Genomic DNA, 19,018 nt, shown 5'->3' with positions numbered 1-19,018 from the left:
AATATTAATACATTTAGTAACTTTGATTGGCCATAACTTTCCCGTTTTTTTTCTGAGATACCCTTCCTTGATCATTTGCTCCTCTTTTTGCCATAAATTGATTTTGTTTGTGCATTTCTTGTGTTTGCCTCTAAAGAAGGTCCGTAGGTTTGGATCGAAAGCCAAAGGCCGTCCACACGGCCTACGCATTTCATTTATTACTGAATATAAAATTATAGTATTATTTAAGTGATGTGAAATTAAAAGCCTTAGTCAAATCATCAGGGAATCAATAATGATGTTATGGTTGTTACGAAATAGGTATTTGAATTAACAATTCCCGATGTCAGCTTAGCTTTCGAACACTAACTCATACACCATGCGTACGGGTTTGTGTGTCTACAAAGGGTGAACAAGTACTTATGTTTGTGGGCGCACGAGTTTATTTTGTGCACGAGTTGGCAGGCGTTTTGTACGAGTTCGTTTGACGAGTTGGCAGGGGTACGAGTAATACGCCTGTTCATGTGCATGTGTGTTGTGTTGATTTCGAGAAAGACTCTACTTATGACGGGTCGAGCACGTCTGAGCATTAACTTTTTTTTCTGCGGATGGTGATCCAAAAGCAGCCATAACATAACGGATCGGTGTAGGCGGAAAGCAAACAGCTGGCATGTCAGAGTGGCGAAAAGGTGGCTGGAAAGCCGTGTTGTGTGTTTCCGTCACTTGGTTTGTATGGACTGGCCTCATCAAGGGTTTATGAGTAATGCTACCTGTCTTGAAGCAACAATTCCACTCTAAAACGTGGCTGGTTGGCTGGATTATCGCTATGATTAACGGAGTCGCCGACTTTGCAGGTAGGTTAAATAAACACATTCTGTATCTTGCCACCATTTTTCTACCGATTAGGAACAATGGTTGAACATTTCCACAGGGTGGGAACAAGTTCCCAGTACAGTGATAGACGCCTGGAAAAGCTTATGTAAAGGGAAAACTAACTGATTAGTGATTAGCACACAGTTTCAAAACTTTACAACTCACGCCATCCGGTCCCTTTGCTTTATGAGAACTTTTAATTTGTAAAACAATTTCCGTACTTCCTCAACTGAAACCATTAAAATCATTTGTGGGAAAAGACCGAGCCAGATCAGCCACTTGTGTCTGTTCACATGCTGAAGTCAGTTTTACCAAAGCTGCACTATTTTGTTATCTTTGAACTCTGTCGAATTCATCAAGAATAAGGAGATTGCCATCAATGCAATTAGCCTCCAGTCCCGTCCGCCATTTTGGGAGTCAACATGTACGCAAACCAGCCTCGTTCCCAGTGGGGAACTATCTGGCTGGCGGTATTTTTCTTCTCACCCCTTGCCTTGATTGGTCATAAACCCTGGATTTGTGACTTTGAAATACCCAAATATAATTGGATATTTCTTTAGTCCTGTGGTTGATCCACTTCTGTGTTGTAATTGCACAACTGTTCCCCCTCATTTGACTTCTTTCGTCTTGTGAAAATGTTTTTGCGATTTAGTTATTAAGTTAGTGGCCTGCCGTTTAATCCCTAGCATTTATACCATTACTACGTATTCTAAAGGTCCTTTTGGTTGGTAATGTAAGCAGTATGCAATATTTTTCTATACATATCCACTTCTAGGTTACGCCGCTGACCTCGCAGAACAAAGTACGGCTTATAGCAGGTACTGCAATATTCAAGAAAGACCTTCTTCATATAAACGCTTCATATACAACGGTTGTCTGACTATATATCCACTTTCCGTGAACAATACTATCTTAACATCCGCTGGCTGAAAGGGACACGTTGCCTTGGGTCGGGCGAGTTGACCAGAGTTTACACACAAGTATGCCTCGAAATTGCATGGTTTTCCTTACACGTATAGTGAATTGACACGGCACGCCATTTTGTGTATAGTCAAGTTTAGTTCGCAAAGTAAAAGGAAAACCACGCAATTTCGAGGCATGTTTGTGTGGATCAGTGTGTTCTACTTTTAAAACATCTTTCTAATGCATTTTATAACAATCGGTTTTAAACTCTTGTCATAGCCGTCCGATCCAAAGAAATGTTTCTAACGGCAAGAGATTATTCAAGTTTTACGCTGAAAATCTTTCGAAAACTGGTCTAATCTAATTTTTATTTACAGGCTGTCGCAGTTTGGATTATTTTCAACAAGAATGATGAACAATGATTGTTGGAATAGGTACCTCGAGTTGGTACCGATTATGTGAAACTTCAGCCCGTGCCTCATGAACCGTTAAAGGAACACGTTGCCTTGGATCGGTCGAGTTGGTATTTAAAAGGTGTTTGAAACCGTTTGTTTTAAAAATGCAGATGGTTAGAAAAATATTTTAAAAGTAGAATACAATGATCCACACAAATGTGCCTCTAATATGCATGGTTTTCCTTTTACTTTGCGAACTAACACGGTCGGCCATTTATAAGTCAAAACATTGACTCCCATAATTAATGGCCGACCGTGTTAGTCTACGAGGTAAAAGGAAAACCACGTAATTTCGAGTAATACTTGTGTGGATCATTATATTCTACTTTTAAAATATCTCTCTAATCATATGCATTTTATAACAAACGGTTGTAAACGCTTTTCAAAGACCAAATCGACCGATCCAAGGCAACGTGTTCCTTTAAAACATAAAGAAGAAGAATATATAGATCTTTGTGCACTGATACAAAAACGAGTTTCCATCATCAGCCCTTCCATCAAAAAGGCGCGTGGTAATAGTGTGGTAGTTCGCTCCCACGAAATACAATTTACATAGTCCATTCGAAGAGTCTATGACGGGTCTACGATTCATACAAATAAGCTATGATCAAAAACTGTATGGCCTACTCGTTTTTTAATAAATTTTTCTCCCGTCTTTCACAACTTTATGTCAGTACAACCGGAATGTGTATTTGTTTGTTGTTGTTTTTGAAACCTTTCCGGTATTGTACAAAAACAAGAGGTGGTGTGATTTTGTTCAAACAAGAAACGTTGATTGTATGCGCCAATGACGTCATCATGCCGTCTTTGTTCAGGGGCCGTCTCACGCTGATGTTCAAATACTCGAGTTTCAAGGCTCAATTCAGTTTGGTTTTTGGTTTACGAAGCGTTGGGGAGGACGAGAAATAGTGAATGTCTCGAAAACCTCAAAAAAAAAATATATATAAAAATAGGTCTTCAGCTGCAAGCCGAGCGCCTAAAAAGTGCAAGTCTCGGGCATACTCAACCTTCCGAGTTGGTCCCAATTGAGTTTAACGTGTGCGCGTTACTGCTTCTACTTCACTTTAGTAAAACAAAGTTTATTGGCTGTATTATGGCCTACAAATTATACAAACATTATGGGGAAAGTACAATTTATTTAGACATATGGAAGTTACCAAAGGTTTTGTAACAACATTCTGAAGAAAACTCCAGAATAAGACAGCTTCTGGCTACTTATAAAAAGTAAGAATTTTGTCCTACACTATCATTCAAGTTCCCATAATGGGATGTCTAACAAATCTAGGCGTTTCAATTGGCGCCACTTCAGTAAGCATGATTATCTTTATTTTGTTGTTATTGATTACTTCAGTAAGCATGATTATCTTTATTTTGTTGTTATTGATTACTTCAGTAAGCATGATTATCTTTATTTTGTTGTTATTGATTACTTCAGTAAGCATGATTATCTTTATTTTGTTGTTATTGATTACTTCAGTAAGCATGATTATCTTTATTTTGTTGTTATTGATTACTTCAGTAAGCATGATTATCTTTATTTTGTTGTTATTGATTACTTCAGTAAGCATGGTTATCTTTATTTTGTTGTTATTGATTACTTCAGTAAGCATGATTATCTTTATTTTGTTGTTATTTATTACTTCAGTAAGCATGATTATCTTTATTTTGTTGTTATTGATTACTTCAGTAAGCATGATTATCTTTATTTTGTTGTTATTGATTACTTCAGTAAGCATGATTATCTTTATTTTGTTGTTATTGATTACTTCAGTAAGCATGATTATCTTTATTTTGTTGTTATTGATTACTTCAGTAAGCATGATTATCTTTATTTTGTTGTTATTTACAGGACCATTTTCTGGACCGCTTGAAGCTCGATTTGGGACCCGCGCTGTAATAATGATAAGTGGTCTGATGATTGGTTCATCACTCATCGTGTCTTCCATGTCAACTAGTATTGTTCAGCTTGCCGTAGCTCTTGTTGTGTTGTCAGGTATACATGTTTCTCTTTTGTTTCATTTCGACGTAAATTGTTTCAATTTTCTGAATAAAATTGATAGATTTCCTCGTTCGGGACTGAAAACGATATTATGACATACAGGGTGCGTTCGATTAGCTTCCCCGGGTCTATCCCGGTGTTTGGCGGTTTTTTTCCAGGACGAACGTGTGCAGATAATTACCCACATTCGTCCTGGAAAAAAAACGCCACGGACCGGAGTCGACCAAGGGAAGCTAAACGAACGCACCCACAGTATAAAGACTTGGTGAAAACAAATTCCGCTTTTTGAAAGTTGCATGTTTATTCAACTGGTATATTTTTTAAAAGGTTTGCGGTATTAAACACAATGTAATGATAATCTCTAATTGAGTTGGGGTGGTTCTGAAAAGAACCGTAGATTTCAACTCGACGTTTCGATCTGCATGCTCTGATCGTCTTCTGTGGAACGCTGGACTCTGATAGTGATAGTGGAAGCTGCTTTTAAGCAGTATATAATGATGATACGGGTTAGCTTGGTGATGTACGAAGAAATGTTTTTCTATTGGTAGAACTATTTTTTTTTTTGTCCCCTTTTTTTATACAGCACCTGGTATAAGTTTTGCAAACATTCTAACCAGAGCGATGGTTGGACGTTGTTTTACTACACAGTATGCCACAGCCAATGGTATCGGCCACACTGGACACCCGTTGGCTCTTATTGTGTTCCCGCCACTCACGCAGCTGTTTCTAAATACATACGGCTGGAGTGGCTCAATGTTATTATTTGGTGCGATCTTCTTCCACCTTGTCGTTTGTGGTGCTCTTACCCACAACCACGAGAGGAACAACGCGGGTGAATCCTATTCTCCACTAAGAGACGTAGGTGCTGAAAGTGACACCAGACCTCTAGGAGACGAAGAGGCCAAAAGTGAGAACAAGACTTGCTTTGATTTTGGAAATAGTTGCAGTCTCGGAAACTTCGGACTGGACATTCTGCGGAAAGTTCCATTTTGGATAGGAACCATTCCGTATATCTCTAATCGTTTGGTGAACGACTTATGGGTTATTTACTTCGTAGCGCACGCCGAGGCGAATGGATTCTCTCTTGCAGATGCTGTGCTCTTCACCTCGGTTGCTGGAGTGGGGAATCTAGTGGTCAAAGTCCTTCATGGTCCAATCGTAGACTGGGGTTGGCTAAAATTAAGACCCATGATTGTATTGATGACGACTGTTGCAATGCTATGTCTATTCGCGGATCCCTGGATGAACACCTTTTGGTTGATGCTCATTAATGCCGTAGTCTTCATGGGGACATCGGGGGCGCTTGGATCGTTAATTGATCTATACACTAAGGATTTACTGGGTGCAGACCAACTGGTGAATGCGTTCAGCTGGATGGGAGTCATGGGAGGATTTGCCACTTTTGGTCTTGGATTCTTCCCCGGTGAGTAATGTAAACCCAGCACGGTTGTTTAAAGTTACAATGTCTGATTAATTTTAATTCGCAAATTTGTTATTTTGTTTAATTTGTTTGTGTTAATTTGATTGAGTAAAGCTGTCTCTGAGCGAATTGTGCCAGATTAGGCCTATTGCTGTTTAAAACGAAAACAAAAACTGAAACTTTTGCTGGTGGTTATTTTTCTCCTAATGGTGTAAATTTGATTATTGTTTGATATTATTTACAACATCCGTGGTGTCAAGTTTTGACACACCAGTTTTTACAGTGTAAATGATACATGATTGTGTGATCTTTGTTTCAGGTTGGATCTACGATGTGACAGGGAGCTACGACTTGGCTTTCATCTTGATGGGGTTTATCTGGTCTCTAACGATACTAGCCCTTGCTGTGGAATGGATGCTACTCAGGTGGGGGACATCTCCCAAGAGAACCGGAAACGTGCCATGAACACTTCTAGCTCTAATGACAGTCTCATAGAGTTTAAAACAGTCGTCTATTTGAGTCGCAGTTTGAAGCCTGGTTCATTTCTGCGAATGAAAAGCGAATTTTGTTGACGCAAATGCCATAGTGCCCTCGCAGCGAATGTTTCGTAGAAGCTTCGAACACAGGTCATCAATTTTACGATAATACTCACTTCAAATTTGCGACTCTTGGGCTGACACCCCAACATCTGTTAATATCTGTACTTCTTGAATACAATGTTACTGTCATTTCTACCTCCATGTTATTATATACCTCATATTATATTTTTTCTATAGATTCCTCTAATCTGATTGTAATTGAAAAAGCCTGGCCTCTCTTTCTGTCAAGATGACGTCCTAGTTAACTATGCCCCGTAGCAATCGACTGTACCCGCCCTGAAAATAACTGTCGCTAACATAGGTCACTCCTCCTACAATGCACGTGTACGACGAGCGTTCCGTGTCACAGTAGGAGGGGTCAGTGTTAGTTGATTAGAAGAATCTAGAAGAGTGCAATTTCTTGCCCACTGGCTGGCGATAGCTTTTGCAATGTAGTCATTTACTGTCTCTTCAACAAGGCATTTCGTAAAACAGCTAAGGAAATTCTCAGAGAGAGATGTCCCTACTGCAATAGATCGGTTGCCCCATCCCAGTTGAAAATTGCATTATAGCTTAACTAGGCCTAAATAAACCCACGGTTGTACAACAACACTGCTGAAACCAAACATTTTGGTGTAACTGTTTTGTTCTGCATTTCGCACAGGACGCCGTACGATTTTACTTGTAGACTTTACCTGTGGAATAATCCGCCTTCGGGGCGGGTGTGCACAAACCATTGACAATGGTCCAAAGTCTGTGAGACGGTAGGCCAATGACGGAGGTCAATCTGCAAGAGGGCGCTATTTCGGGCAATAGTGTGTCTGTGCTAGGCCATCGGGTGGACTAAAAGCCACTTATTACCGCTTTGTGACACCAGCAATTTCTAAGTTGCTTGCCTTCATCGGACCTTGTACCTATTTTATTTAATGTCATTGGGTCTTCGTGTTTTTTTTTTTAACAAAAGCGTCACAAACTAAATATTGGTTTTTCCTCATAATACACACGCGCATGTGTTTACCAGCAGGCCGCCTAATAGAACCACGGACTAAAACGCAGTTTGATAAAAAAAAATGGCTTTGATTATTCGTGCGGGTGCGAAGGTCTGTGTTTCTGACAATGCTTATGTACTTCCACATAGCCCTATAGATCTTCATCGTAGAAAAGGGACTTTCTTTTTCATTAATACCAGCCTGGTGGAAATAATCAGTCAACTCATCGAAGTGCTTAAAAACAAACGCCCTTACCAGGTTGTTTTATTTTGACCAAATTATTGATAGAGAATGAGCTCTAAGTTGTGAAAAGTCATTAGGCGATGGTTAAAATAATCCGTTTGCATGCAACCTGAGAAAACGGATGTCTTTGGATGGGGGTTGGGGTCGGAAAAGACAATTAATTTCCGGGTATTTCTTGAAAAATATTGAAGTATTAGTGCGACTGAGGGCGAGTATTAGTGCGACATGAGGGCGTCCACAAATACAGAGATGGTTTGAATTGGCGGAGTATAACGGAACATGGGTGGGGTGTTGTTGTTGTTTTGTTTTGTTTTTCCGGGGGGGGGGGTCAGAACATAGGTTGAGCAGTCGGAATAAAATTATTGGTGTGTCATAACATCAAAGAAAGAACGTTTCCCTCATAAAGACTTGGGGTGTAGGTGGAAAACAGTATTGCCCTCCACTGCATCATTCAACAGTCAAAGAAGAAGTGATTAAATTGCATTAGCATTCACTGGTCAAAATAAGACGCATCAATGTCAAAGGTTAAAAAGATCATTCAAATTAGTAAGCAAGACGCATAGATTTTATATATAAAAAAGTTTTCAAATGTTTGTGTTTTAAATTCGATTCTTGTTATTTTATATTATGTACTTTTTGATTCGTTGTTGCGTATTTTTATCTCAAAGTTGGCAATTTTAACGACAAGATTGCTGCACGTGGTCGGGGTCCCAGTCCGACCTCAACTTCTAAGTTGTTCATGTATTTTTGAATATTTTGCATGTTGCAATACATCCTTTAGGGGTTGTTTTAGTGGGATTGCACCCCTAGGAGTGACAAAGATCAACATTAATCCGTCTGACCCTTACCACAATAGTAATTTCAGTCAAATTATAATGGTAAAGATATTGTGCCATTTAATTTGTCAACAACTTTTATCATGAATTATAAACGGTTGAGGTAAAATTGAACACGCTTTAAGACATTTTGACAAAAGATTTGTCAAAATGTCTTCAAAGGTTTTAATTAACATAAAAAACGATAGTAAAGGAGAGAGACGGGGTGGGGTGGGGGTCGAAGACAAAAGGGGGGAAAAACAAAAGTGATCGCACAACAAACGTCCACTGTCTACTTCTATTCACCCAAAGGTCAACAATGTTTTCCGTGTTAACATAGTACCCACATTTCAAAAGAATTACCCTTTTTTTTTTAAAGAAAATAATAAATATTTGAAAAATAATTGCAATGTCTGTGCATGTGATGATGTCTCTTCGCTGTGATGATAACGGTAAAATTAAAGAGCGCCACCATGTGTGTATAAGTGGCCATGTTGATCGGGTCACTTGCTTGGCCCTCCAACAATCACATGCAACAACATACAACATGCACACACTACCACACAGTCACCAGCAAAGCAGCAGCCCGGCTATCTGAGCTCCAGACGGCATGCACCTCTGCTGAGTGCAAGCGACCGAGAGGGCTAGGGGCAGAACGTTGAATGTAAACAGTGTGTTCACAGTGAAACAACGGTACTTAATTATCATGCAATGGACAAGGGGGTGATTCTTCCTCAATCCTGAATTCTAGCTAGGAGACTGCTATCATAATCATCTATTAATTAAAACCTGCTTGCTGCAATGCAAAACTCTTCTTCTGTCTTCATGCCTGCTGTGGTGGTGAGCAAAATAATATTTAACAATTGTTTTTAATCCAGTACTTGAACTTGTTCTTTGTTGTACTATTTTATTGTATGCATTACATGCATGTGTTTAATTTCTACTTTCACTTGACGTCCATTGTGTCATGTGTACATTTCTGTACCCGACAGATATTGATATTATACAAATATTGACTGCTTCGAGTGTATGGTTAAAACTACATGTATGACTCCCAAGGTGACCCCCGGGGCGTTCTGTTTTCCCGATGCGAAGCCGAAGGAAAATAGAACCCTCCGGGGATCACCGAGGGAGTCATAGTTTTAACCATTGCACGAGTAAAAACAGTCAATACTTGTTTTATTGAACACCCCAAACATTTCTAAATACTGTATTACCGACCTGAATGCTACAATCCACGGACGACGCGAATGCAGATTGCGAAAACTTTTACTGTGCTGCATGTAGTGTCGTGTAATCAGAAATTAATGGTTACAGACTATTAATTTATCATCCTTCTACACGCAACGGACGTCTGGGTACTGCACGCCATGTGCTAGTCTGTCGGACTATAGCGCACGGCGCCGTGTGATAGTCTTCAGACTAGCGCCCGGCAAACCGATGCACTATCACATGGCCGTCGTCTAGTAAAACTAAGACATATCATGTGACGCGCTCTAAACCAATGAAAAGGCAGAATATTGGTAAGGGTTGCTGATTTGCTATGATTTTCAAATAAGGAAATCAAAGAGATACTAAAACAAGACAAGAACCTACGAGAACTATGAGGTTTCTTTCGTCATCCGTAGAGACGGAATGAATGGATAGCGGAATGAACCTCAATAGTCCTAGGACTACTAATAAGACCCAGCCCTGGTCGATAGGAGGCCAGTCAGTGGAACATGGGATATAAAAGGTCAGGTCTTAAAATACAATGCAGCTGTTTGAAACCGGCTGGGTCATACTGTCGTAGCCTCTGTGATAAAGGTTAAATTTTAAGTAGAAGGCTAGGTAATTTTACAGGGCTACGAATCTAACGGTTTTAACTGGCCCTTTAATTCCCATTTACTATTTAGTGTGTAATTTTTAAGAGCATGCAATTGCAACTACTCAACGACTAGGTTAGGTATTCACACTAGATCCAAAAACTGGTGCAACCTTTAGGGCAACCTGTAACTCCGTTTTTTGTGTGTGTTTTTTTTGTTACATCTGCGGTCATACAGTACTAGTGCCCTCATCAGTAAAGCCATGTCCCTGTATGATTGCTGATTTGCTACGATTTTCAAAACACCTAGCCTCAAAATGCCCCCAAATGACAAAAGAAAAACATCAAAACAATAGGTTGAAATTATTCATAGGGCCTATCAAAGATGCAACTTTAGGCATAGATTGTAGGCCTACTTGTGATCAATTTTTTTCTTTTCCAAATTGACGATGTGCAAGTCCACCACAATTCTTGTCAAAGCCCGTTCAGCATCTGGAGAAGGCAATGAAGGGAATTAAGTTTTAGATGTGGGGGGATAACCCCAGAGAATTATTGCAGGGGAAAGCCCAGGCAGTCGGGTAGGGACTGAAAACCCAATCCACATAGTGCCCCCAGTAGGATTTGATCCGGAGTCCCAGAGGTGGAAAGCAAGGCAAGACACCACATAACCTTTCATTGAACAATCCTTCATTGGATGCTTGGAATAGACGGGTGCCCGGCCTACTGTCCTCGCTGTGCAACGGTAGGTCAGGGGTCAGGTTGGCCACTGATACATTATTGGTACAACAAAAGCACACTTGTTACAGGCGCTGCAGGAAGTGCCCATTCAATCATGAGCAATGTATCATTTACATGTACGGGGCTTGTGGTTTGAGACAATGATTTATTAGGAATTTAAAATTCATTCAAAAACTGTATTACAAAATTAGAAGATTAATATTTTTGGGGCGCCCAGCACTGGTCAAGATGGCTTGGTCACACGCCTCTCTGTCGTTCTGGTCATGGCCTTGGTGCCCCAGAATCTATTGATCGGTATTCACATTCCAATCTGTCGGATAATAAATCAATAATTGATTTAATTTTGGTTCGGGGGTTTTTACCCTACTAGTTTGTTTCTATATATCACGCAATGTTTTGGCCTTACCTATAATGATATTATTGATTGCGTTCTGGTCTTTTGATGTATTACCGATTACTTTGCTCTTTCGTCGAGAAATGTGCATGGAATTTCTTACCTAATTGAAAGGCTTACATCTTACTTGTGCAATGTATGATTGTTTGCTGACCTCGTTATGCATGCCGTTTGTCTTCCTACACATACAGTAGAACTTTTTAAAGTTGGTAAAAGGTTAGATAATGTACTGAATTGTAAAGGGATTATGCTTTTCGGACTGCGGGATCAATTTCATAGAGCTGCTTTGAAACACAAAGAAGAGCTAAGCACAGTCAGCATTATTGCTTACCAGAACAAGTTTACCAGCAAACATGTTTTTTCAATGCTTACTTTTGCTAAGTATTTAAAGACACTGGACACTATCTCACTGAAAACTTGAGCTCAGTTGGTCGTCGAAGTTGCGCGATAATAATGAAAGAAAAAACACCCTTATCACACAAAGTGGTGTGCTTTCAGATGCTTGATTTTGAGACCTCAAATTCTAAATCTGAGGTCTCGAGATCAAATTTGCAGAAAATTACTTCTTTCTCGAAAACTACATTACTTCAGAGGGAGCCGTTTTTCACAATGTTTTATACTATCAACCTCTCCCCATTACTCGTTACCAAGTAAGGTGTTGTGCCGATACTTATTTTGAGTAATTACCAATAGTGTCCATTGCCTTTAATTGAGGTAATAGACTGAGCTGATTGCAAACTGCTTTCTTGAATGGAAACAAGTTAGTTAGACCCTAGCAGAGACTTTCTTCAAGGCTAACAAAAAAAAAAAAGAAAAAAAAAAGGCCTGGCCACTAACTCAATTTTGTTACTAACAAACACTAATTTCTCTGCTTAAGCAGCTCAATGAATATAAGCTCAGTTGATGCTTGGATTCACAAAACAAGTTCTAAGATTATTGGAGAAAGTGTGAAAAAGGGGGAAAAGATGCATTTCTGGTGAATTGTATCCTTGCTAATGTTGCAGATACTAACTTGGGTGGTTATTGTTTGTATCAAACTTTTTTAATAAAAGTGCTTCGCTCCTACAGGTATACAAAGCTCAAAAGTACTTTTTGTCATTTCCCAACTTTTGATTTGAACTTTTTGTATGTGACGTACACTACAGGTGTTTCTGTATGATTTGTAGGAAAGTTTATCAGCGTGGTATTTATTTATTCAACCGAGAAAAAAGTTTCCATACACGTGAATTCACTATAATAGTGCAGTGACTCCATTATGTGACAGGGTCTATGAAAATGAGTCGTTTGTAGCACAGCCACTTTTCTCAATTACAGGGCTGTTGAGTATTGGGAGGGTGAACAAAAATGTTGAATTTTGTTCTTCTTACCAAATAAGTTTTTATAGTCATTCACCTTTTTTGAGTACATTTAGTTCCAATTTGAAATGTAACACCCTCCCGTTTGTATTTAACATTGGTAGCTTTTAAAAGACTGGTCTGCACTATGTGACCTAACATACATGAAATGACATTGGATGTAAAGTTTTAAACAGCTCAATCGGTCTATAGAGTCATTACATGAGAAAAGTCTTTGTCTACATGTATTTGAAAGTCTATAAGAGTCAAGAGAAAAGTCTGTGTCCATTTGTAACAAGGACTATTTGTTTCACAGGACTCTGAGAAAGTACTGAGTATACATCAGTGTATGGGTAAAAGCCCAAAATTAATATTCTTTATCCCCAATGCATCTATATCGTTGCGGTACCCGCTGCCAAAACATAGGATTCGAACTGCCTCTAGCTACCGGGAAATGTCGGTACTCTAGTTAGTAAGACAGTGCTTTAGAATTGCAAGGGTCGTGGGTTCGAATCCCGCCCGATTAAATAATATGCCTGTAATATTCGGGAAAGTACTGAAACACACATCGATGTATGGGTAAAAGCCAAAAATAAAATAAAATAAAAAATAAAAGTTAATATTTGTAACAAGTTTGCTCTTACCTATGAAGGGTTGACATTTTCACATCATGGGACGATTGCTTTGCTTGTGCTAGATTTATTGAAAAAAAATAACGTTTTTTCATTTGTTTCATTTGAAGGTTGGTTGACAAGATGCGATTAACCATCGTGCGTGTAATGATCGGAGGTCTGGTATCCGTACTCATCATCCTACAGTTGGTGCACTTGTCCATGATCTCCTGGCTGGAGAATAAAGCCACGTCAATCAGCAATGGGCGCAGGTCCGCAGGCTCCGGGAGCCTACCCGGCAAACACAATCATTCCAGCCGTGACCGGACTAGATCCCAGCACCTCGAGGCCAAGTTGGACACCACGGGGTCCTATAAAATCTATCATTCCTACATGAAGAGTGCTGCCCTCGTAAAGAGCAAGAGTCAGGAACTCCCAAACTCAGATGTGACCCTCATCACTCAGTGTTCAGTAAACAATTTATATCACCTTGTAGATCTTGTCGTACGATGGAAAGGTCCTCTCTCGGTTGCCGTTTTCTCCTTTGGACCAGATACCAGTACTTTTAATAATGTTTTATTTACGTTACGCGAGTGTTTTCCGGCCGTCAAGGAAAATGTTACGTTTCATCTTGTGCAACCCATTACTGAAATAACGGAGACTCTGAGCAGTGCCAAAGCACTGTCTTTCACTAAACTGTCGTGTGACACCATTTTAAATGACATCAAAGATCAGTCTTTGGAGTCGCCCCAACAGAAGAACTACGCCCATCAGGTCCCGTACCCAAGTAACGTCTTGCGCAACGTGGCCAGGAGCGGCGCGCTATCCAGATTTATATTTGTGGTTGACATTGACATGGTGCCGAGTGCGAACTTGAGGACTGAATTCCTGCATCTTTCTCGGAGTAGCATCATCTTGCAAGAGGAAACGGAGTATTCAAAGAGGACGGCCTTTGTGGTGCCGGCGTTTGAGATGCGCGATGATCAGCATGTGCCGCTCAACAAGGAAAGACTTCTTTATGATATGTCCCACTATGGACATATCAGACCATTTTACATTGAGGACTGTTCGTATTGTCAGAACCATACTGACTACCATAGATGGGAGAATACCAAGGTAAGAATACTGCTTGACATTGAACGATGCTAAGAACCGATTTTAAAATATGTGATTTACATGTACTTGGTATAAAGTTCGTATTTTTACATTTTAGAGGCCATCCAGTAGTCAACAGTTTTTTTGGGGGAAAACTCATCTACCCCAAATTTCAATTAGGCCTAAATATTGATTGATTTTATAAATAATAACACGATGTAATGCCTCAAATAAACCAGCTATTTTAGATCAAAGGTTTCCGACATCAGCAGTTTCCTTCAGATTTTCCCATTAAGTTTAATCAGACACAAAATTGTCAATATTTGACAGCTGGCATGGCTGACTATTTTTACCACTTTTTTTGTGTATTTGTTAATTATACTGTATTCAATTTGAGAAAAAAAACTAAAATATTCTATTTTCAGATATTAAAATATATCAACTTTTTTAAAACATGTTGCTGAATGGCCCCTTAATTCATATAATATTCCTGGCCTTGATGCTGTCATCCTTTGAGCTCATACTCTTTAAATTGCCTGAAAGGCAATAAAAATAGCAATGATTTAATGCTTGTCTTTTATAGCAATGTTATGGTTCTTAAATTTAGGGTTGTGGTACATGTAGGGGTAATTTGGAATCAGTATTTCTTGGTTTATGTCAGTCAGCTATTCCTTTGTTTTGGTCTGGAAATTTTTGGAGGGTGTGTGACCTCCATTGCCCGGATCTTAACCCCACCCTACCCTGGGAGGGAAAAATGTCAATGGCTTCTCATATGGCAGGTTAATGTACATATGTACCTGATACATAAAAGCTTAGCACATTATGCATACCTGACACTTCACAGAGGCAACAAAAGTGATTGCCTCCATTCCCCCTGGTCATTGCCTTGGTGCCCTTAAAATGCTCTAATTTGAGTAATTCTCAAATTGACGTAAAAATGTAGGCAAATGTTAATCGGTTGTGGATCACGCTAGACACAGTAGTTTTTAAAAGTGCTTTCTCCATGGATCAAACCAACCGCTCTGTCAGGATTGGTTAGCAATACAGTAGACGTCATACTTTGATTTCATTTTCTTGACTCAGTCTGCGGTGTTTCTTCAGATGTATTATCTTCGCTGAAATGCATTGTGACAAGAAAAACACACACACATATTGAGTCATCATACCACCAGGATGGAATCCAAATCAATTTGCCTTTGAGAGTGCATTGTATTGTGGAACTTCGCCGAAGGGCACCCCCTTCACACAAAGAAAATGATTCACGAGAACTGGGATAACGTTTATATAAAAAAAAGTACTCCTGAACTTGATAATTTCAGCGCTGATATTCACATCAGTTGGGTATCTGTAGTAAACAGTAGAGTGAACTGAACTCAGCCTGTTTGATACGCTGGATTTATTAGTTTATCCAAGCAATTATAATCTAAATGCAACTTAAGAACTTGTTCAGACTTGCTGAATGCTTTGCTGTTATCACACGTTGGTCAGCTGTTAGTTTAGATGACACTGGTCAACACTTTCATTAAGTGCTGTACAATACAGTATGTCTGTGATGTGTATGCTAAAAAATTATTTAGAGAAAGATTTAACTACATGTACGCTATACATTTACGTTGTGTGTAGGTAGTGTAATATGGGCTTAAATGGAAGGGCCCTCGCGGTTTTTTTACTCAATGGAATAATATGGACCCCACAAGGCATTTATTTTTTTTCAACTTGGACCCCACAGAGGAATTCTTTAGAAAAGTAAACAATAGAATAACAATAGCAGGACCCACCAAACCCAATCGGTAAGGTTGTGTGCACCTATGTACATGTAGTGTAATAGTTTTAATACTAATAATAATATCAAAGTCTTATATAGCCACTTATCTACCAAACAAGGTACTCAATGCGCTGAGTATAATACAAACTTTCAGAAAGATAGGTTATTGCAGTGATGAATTCTGAGACCCAATTATTTAGCACCTTCTAAGGGTTTACAAGGTGCTACTGCGCATACAGCAGCCACAGCCAGGAACACCGGGGCGAACCCCTGCTCTTTTTTGGTAAGTGCACTGGGTTCTTTTACATGCATTACACAACACATGGGACCAACGGCTTTACGTCCCATTCGAAGGACAAAGCAATGGTTAAGTGTCTTGCTTAAGGACACAAGTGTCATGACTCGGGATTACAGTCATAGGCCAACTTTGTCCTACGATGTTTGCTTGTTCAATCTCCACAGAATTCTCTAAAAGACAAAAAGTGTACAAAAACAAAATTATTCTCTAGTGCGTAGTGTTCATGATAATCCAATCTAGAAACCAAGAGCTGCCAATCGCGTCTTATAACATCAATATTTCAAAACATAGCAACTTCATACGTTCAAGCAACACTATACCCACTTACCATACTTCATTCTAAAAGCAAATAACAATATCAAGGTGTGTTTGTAAAGTGCAGACATCTGATAAATGATAAATGCACCCCGCCACTTTGAGATGGCTGACGACATCTTGTGAGTCACACCTTCTTCGACGGCCAGCCGGGATGAGAGCTGATCATCTTGAGCTCTCCTCCGTCCACCTGATTAACTCTTGGAAATGAGTTTCACAGGAGGAGACCTATTTTTTGTTGTTGTGGTGGGACTCCCACGTGGACTTGCGCAGGTCTCATTAATACGGGTCATTGGAAGGAGCTTGCTCGTGCGTAATTAGCTGATACTCTTCTTATTTTATTTCACAATGATTTTTCCATATGTGCATGTAATACAAACTCTTTAAACTTCTTCCTGGATCTGTTCACACTGTCTGGGTTTGGGTTCAGAGACACAAAATGTTGCAAAGAAATTTTTGCATCAAAACCATATGAGAACATACACTGTAGGTGGGATTTGAACCAAGGACCCCTGCATCTTTGAGCAGGTGGCTTAACAACTAGACCACCGAACTCGGTAAGCCAAGTCAGTGAGGAGAAGGTATGATCCAAAAATTAGCAATGGTGGGATTTTGAATTTAGTTGTTCACATTCATCACTGATGTGACGTCCAGAGTGAACTTTAACAGGTTTGTCGCTGTCAGGTGTTTTTGTACATCCAGGCCTTGAATCTCGTTCTTAAAGGAGAAAGTAATTTACTCTTGTAAGGCGTACTTCTTCTTGAGGATAATTTGAATATGTATTGGAACTTTGCAAAGGGCACCTGCTCAGCAAAAGCGCAGGGCACCACGGCAGTTGATGTAAGTGTTCACCACAGCAATTGATGTACCGTGGGTTTTGAAGTGAATTGAAGTGCCGTGGGTTATTTCAAGGCCTGTACAGTGTAAGAGTAGACCTTAGATTTCAAGTGTATGTTCTGTAAAATTTGTTTGTAACATGATACAATGTGCGTTTAATAGTTCCTCTAGATTTTATTGCAAGCGACAGATGTAACACTTTCTTGGCAAGCAGTCACACTCTGTGATTAACATGTCAACATACACAGCCCCAGGGGAGGGTCATAGCATTTTCAAACAATGCACATCTAATCATCATTGCTTCACTGCGTACTATTCACACACGATCAAATGCAAGTTTTCGTTATCACTCAAGCCTTGTCAAACTCGGCCCAGACAAGTCAACCATGGCCGACTTCAATCACATAATCATACTCAAAAGATCGAAAATAAAATCATCCAGTAAATGTAAACAGAATTGCTCGTGACATGTAACATTCATAAGAAATGACGTCTCCATAAGTTTCAATCAAACTCTTGATTGTAAGTAAATTTATGGATAAACCACAAAGGCTAGAATTGATAGTTAGTACATGAGCGAATGCACGTTAACCTGGAGATTGCAGGTTGAAGTTCCACTCTAGTAAATCTTTCTTATTTTAATTTTAAATTTATGGAGCTATTCACTGACTAGTTGTGAGTTTTCTCTCATTACAGTGAATTGGTCCAAAAGAACCTAAATGCAATTCATGCGAGCCAAATAAAGCAGAAAAGTAAACAAGATACATGTATATGAGTGGTGTACCAGGTGCTGCAATGTAAACTGAATGGTATTTTGGCTGGAAACCTATTTCTGCTAAGCACGATTTTTCTGTGAGTAGCAAGTTACTGTGCTTTATGAAATTGGGCCCAGAGGATTAACGAGTTGATACAATTCACACTAAGGGGTCCAGATGGCTTGTTCTGAACACGCTACAGGACATGTGTACTCTGTACATTTATACACCACAGCCTGCAAGAAATTCAAGCCCATACATAAAAACTGCATTCATAAATTCCTCAGACAGTTTTGCTATTCTTATTGGTGGAGAGCGCGTCACGTGGGCGCAACTGTGCATAAACCTTTGTTTATGACCAGTAAAAAGTGTTGAAACATGGGCGTGACACGCGAGCTTGCACCTGTGCTTATAAGACAGTTTCTTCATTCCTATTGGTCGAGAGCAAAGGCTGAAACAGTTGTGCCACATTGCGCGATAAGCCCGACGCACACAGCATTCCCTTTATAAGGAGTTGTCTTACCGTTTCATAGCGGAAGGGGTGTTGTGTTGAAAGAAATCATTGAACAGTTATAATTTTTGCATTTACCGACTTCGTCTCGGTAAAGTTATCAAGAGCCAGGCCTCGTTGGGTTTAAACCACTAGTTGAAAACCTCTTCACCACACATTGATTACCATATTTAACTCATTGAAACTGTTCTAACCAATACAACAAGCTTCTGACTGTAACTGGTCAGGCCTGTATGCTTCATTTTTGAGAGGCACCAAGGCATTTTGTAAATTGTAAATTTTTACTGTAGAGCATTTCAAGGGGCAC

At 39.6% G+C, this 19,018-nt stretch overlaps 1 protein-coding gene and 1 pseudogene across 2 annotated transcripts in view; both read left to right on the top strand.

Annotated features, from left to right (window-relative positions):
• Positions 1 to 649: 649 nt before the first annotated feature.
• LOC139941122 (monocarboxylate transporter 14-like) lies at positions 650 to 6,833 on the top strand (annotated as a pseudogene).
• A 1,969-nt stretch (positions 6,834 to 8,802) lies between these two features.
• Positions 8,803 to 19,018, top strand: part of LOC139940778 (beta-1,4-glucuronyltransferase 1-like) — a 47,854-nt gene continuing 37,638 nt past the window's right edge. The window contains exons 1-2 of one of the 2 annotated variants that reach the window (XM_071937251.1): positions 8,803 to 8,947; positions 13,267 to 14,251. In XM_071937251.1, the coding sequence (XP_071793352.1) occupies positions 13,280 to 14,251 (972 nt within the window). In that variant the 5' untranslated portion in view covers positions 8,803 to 8,947; positions 13,267 to 13,279. Of the gene's footprint in view, positions 9,095 to 13,266; positions 14,252 to 19,018 lie in introns of both variants that reach the window. The other variant, XM_071937193.1, reaches the window with a different exon arrangement.

This window comes from Asterias amurensis, chromosome 1 (genome assembly GCF_032118995.1).
Source record: "Asterias amurensis chromosome 1, ASM3211899v1".
Classification (NCBI taxonomy): domain Eukaryota; kingdom Metazoa; phylum Echinodermata; class Asteroidea; order Forcipulatida; family Asteriidae; genus Asterias; species Asterias amurensis.
The sequence above is the reverse complement of the archived record's forward strand: the minus strand, read 5'-3'. Positions and strand labels throughout refer to the sequence as shown.